We start from the raw sequence: 4,115 nt of genomic DNA on the forward strand, positions 1-4,115 counted from the left end.
TCAGCTGCAAAGATCTCTGGCTGAAAAATCCAAATCAGAGAGACAAAACGAAAAACAAGAAAAAAACAAAAACAAAAACAAAAACCCTCAATATCAACACTGATATTGAGAACATGTGAAGAGAAGAACTTTTTATTCCAAGGTCTCATAATTAAAAGCACATATTTTGCTTTTTTACCAATGGAAAGATCTTTTGTAACCCTGGCACTGCCCCTTAGCATAGGCATTATTGTACATGTGCTACGTATATAAGGCCATATATGAGGAGCAAGGGAAACCAGAATCTGATTAGAAGATGTGTGGATCTGGAGTTTACATTACCTTGCCTTTAGTCACCTTGGTTCTCTTCAATTGATGAAGGCATCTGATGTGCATCTTAAGGTTGAGAGAGCTTCTCAAAGAGAGTATGCAGTACCTCTAACTGGTATTCATGTCTAAAGTTGAATGACCCCATCAGGAGGCATTTTGGAAAAAAAAACATAGTTACTGGAAATACCAGCATGTTTCTTCCAGATCTCTACTAGGACCTCTATACTGGCTCCCTGAGAGTGTAAATGGCATTATGTGAATGATCACTGTGCCTTTAGTAATACAATTTCCAGATGATCCTGATTCTAAAAAAGGCTTCAGAGGAGCCTCACTTCCTTTTGGACAAAATGAGTTAGTCTGAAAAAAGAATTGCTGCTGTTGCTTTCCTAAATATAACTTACTCCCCTGTCTAGATTTCATTAGATTAGAGATGACAAATACATTTCATTTTCTATGATCAGAAGTTGCTGTCTGAGGTTCCTGGGTTGAGAATGATGGAGTCCACATCCAGGCTCAGGGGAAATGAAGGTGGTCATGCTCAGATGCAAGCACAGGCATATACCCTGGACATGTCCATCCCTGCCTTACATACAAGACCCGTTGCCTTCATGAGAGTTCCAGTACTGGGCATAAGGAGAGTGATGGGTGGAAATGACATCCTTTGTGAGCAGTCAACTAATTTTTGTTTTATACTGATTCTGTCTTAGTTATTGTGTCCTCAGCGTCTGACTCAACAGCTTGTAAGATATGGATGAGAAAGAGGGAGAAATGGACTGGAGAAAGCAAAATATTTTATCTAATGCAGTGTGTTTGAAACTGAATGTGACTTATTTGACTTGGTGAAACTTTTTCATTGGGACAGTAGAAGTTTCCTCCACAGGATATATCTTGGAAAAGTAATTTCAGGGACTCAGCCCTCCATTAAACTCTCTCTCACCCGTGTAAAAATAAAATGGTTCTGCTCTGAGGAAGATCAGATTCTAATATATTGTTAATACTTGTCACTGCATTCTTAGGAAGACACACATCAGGATCTCAAAATTTCCCTCCTGTGTTACATTGACTTCATGGCAGATAATAATCACTCTCACTTCCAACATCTCTACTTTGTCTTAACTGGAATTCCAGGGCTTGAACTAAAGTATTACTGGATGGCATTCCCACTGGGTGCTATATATGTCATTGCCCTCTTTGGCAATGGTGTCATCATCTCTACTATCAAGTCCAAACTGTCCCTGCACATCCCCATGTATTACTTTCTGTGTATGCTGGCACTGGCAGACACGGGACTTGCCCTTTGTACTATGCCCTCCATGCTAGGCATATTTTGGTTTAACTACAAGTCCATCGCCTTTGATGCCTGCCTTGTTCAGATGTACTTCATCCACACCTTCTCAGCCATTGAATCTGGCGTGCTGGTGGCCATGGCCTTTGATCGGGTTGTGGCAATCTGGAAACCCCTCAGGTACGGCACCATCGTCACCAATGGCGTGGTCTTCAGAACAGGGGCAGTCATCTTGACAAGAGCCATCTGTGTGGTCTTCCCAGTGCCTTTCCTCATCAAGCGGCTCCCCTTCTACCACTCCAATATCCTCTCCCACTCCTTCTGCCTCCACCAAGATGTCATGAGCCTTGCCTGTGCCAGCACCTGGGTCAACAGTCTCTACGGCCTCATTGCGGTTATCTTCACCAAGGGTTCTGACTCCCTCTCCATCCTCCTCTCCTATGCATTCATACTTCGAACAGTGATGGCCATTGCCTCAGGGGAGGGCCGGCTGAAGGCACTCAACACCTGTGTTTCCCACATCTGTGCAGTTCTCATCTTCTATGTACCGCTCATTGGGGTGTCTGTCATTCACCGTTTTGGAAAGCACCTTTCACCACTGACCCATGCCCTCATGGCTAATGCCTATCTTCTCATACCCCCTGTGCTAAACCCCATCGTCTATACTATGAAGACCAAAGAGATACGGAGGAAGCTCATCCAGATGTTTGTTCCAGCCAAGGTCACTGCAGAGGATTAGGGTCTGCCAGTTTAAGAGAGGAAAAATCTCTTCTGTAAAGGCTCAATTATGACTATGAAAAAATAGTTTTTATTTTTTCACATTTTTGGTGTGATTTGAATTGGGCAGAGATAGTTCCCTGCTCTCAGAACATACTTTCCACTTCCTGTACCAAATCGTCCTTTTTGCAGTATATAAAGAGCAGCATTTATAAGAACTGTTCCATGGACTTTCCTGTGGCCTTGCATTAGAGTTGGCCCATAAAAAATGAAAGGGGCATATTACTAATTCCAATCTGTAATAACTCTTTTGAGCAGAAATAAGCCACAAGCTTAATGTCTTTTAAATTAAAGATCATTGAGTTGATTTAACATTCTAGCTCAAGTGTTAGGAATGGCCTCTATTAGCTTAATAGGGGAGAAATGAATTATACTCATTAAATAATAAGAGAACACCTGGAGATAATACATTGGGTATTAAATAATACATGGATTAGAAAGATGGTTAAATTTTAGGATTAAGAATATAAATGTATATAATTGAGCAGGGGCCAACCATATTGTATAACTTGAGATCAACATATGAAGGGTGAGCTTTAACTCTTCCACGTGTGACATTGGATGTTCCCTTCCCTACCTCTAATGGCAATTCCTTCATTTTGAAGCTGGAAATATTATCACTTAACAACCAGTGTGGTAATGAAATTAAATTTAATCATATAAGGACAAGTATTTGTAAACTATGAAGGGTTGTGCAACTATAGTAAGTGTTCAAGAATATTGAATGTAAGACAATAAAAGCACTTATAGACTGTCCACGAAGCAGAAGACAGTACCAGAGCCTTTTGCATGCTGTCATATTGGATAACTACAGCATCCGTATGGGGGACAGTGTTGCATGCTGTTTCCAAAGCAGTTCATGTGTTGGCCAAGGCTCAGTCAGGCAGATTTTCTGGGGAATGTTGAACTATCTATATTGAGGGAGACAGATAAAATGGGTTGGGCAGGGTGGGGATGACACTCAGGGTAGAAGGTTAAAGAATTACTATGGATTTAATTTGAAGACAAAGTATCAGATTGGTCAAAATGTTCATTTGGATTTATCCCTAAGATGTTATGGAAAAACCCAAATAAACATTTTGGCCAACTCCATATATGAAGAAGAAGAACAAAAGCACACATATACAATGTATACTAATGAGCGACTTACACTCTTTTACATGAGCCACATGACTTTTGCTCAAGTTTTTATTTGATCTTTAAAATCTAACACAAAAGATTCTTTGGGTCTTTCATGGTATGCAGTTACCTATTACTCAAATCAGTAGCTACTTTAGAAGTCTGTCAGAACAGACACTAGCCTAGCTAAGACAAATTTAATAATACTGTGTACCAGAAAGCTTATTCCCATTTTAATACTGCTTTCAGGTTCACCAGTCTTTCTGAATTAATTTTAGATAGGTTCACAACAAAAATTTTTCTTAACTCTATAAAAAACAAAGGCACATTGATAACATTTAATAAAATGAATCTAAAATATCATTTAAACCTTCTGGGATTTGTGGGGAGCCTTGAGTCCTACCACCTCTGGAAGGGCTTGCTAAGAGTTCACCAATACTATCACAGTCCTGAGCCTAGAACAGGAATTGATAGGGGTTATTGTTAAGAAGGGGTTTCCCTGGTGACTTAGTAAAGAATCTCCCTGCAATGCAGGAGATCTGGATTCAATCGCTGGGTTGGGAAGATCCCCTGGAAAAGGAAATGGTAACCCACTTCTCTATTCTTGCCTGGGAAATTCCACAGA

The 4,115-nt window shown here is 40.3% G+C and overlaps 1 protein-coding gene across 1 annotated transcript; it reads left to right on the forward strand.

The window, feature by feature from the left end:
• Positions 1-1,376: 1,376 nt before the first annotated feature.
• On the forward strand, positions 1,377-2,333 carry LOC112579456 (olfactory receptor 51H1-like). The gene has a single exon (XM_025265901.3). It carries the CDS (start codon positions 1,377-1,379, stop codon positions 2,331-2,333), a length of 957 nt encoding a protein of 318 aa, XP_025121686.3.
• The last annotated feature ends 1,782 nt before the right edge of the window (positions 2,334-4,115 follow it).

The sequence above is a fragment of the Bubalus bubalis genome, chromosome 16 (genome assembly GCF_019923935.1).
Source record: "Bubalus bubalis isolate 160015118507 breed Murrah chromosome 16, NDDB_SH_1, whole genome shotgun sequence".
In the NCBI taxonomy this organism is placed as follows: Eukaryota; Metazoa; Chordata; class Mammalia; order Artiodactyla; family Bovidae; genus Bubalus; species Bubalus bubalis.

Coding starts and splice junctions, on each gene's coding strand:
- LOC112579456 (XM_025265901.3), top strand. CDS start 1,377: ATGGCAGATAATAATCACTCTCACTTCCAACATCTCTACTTTGTCTTA.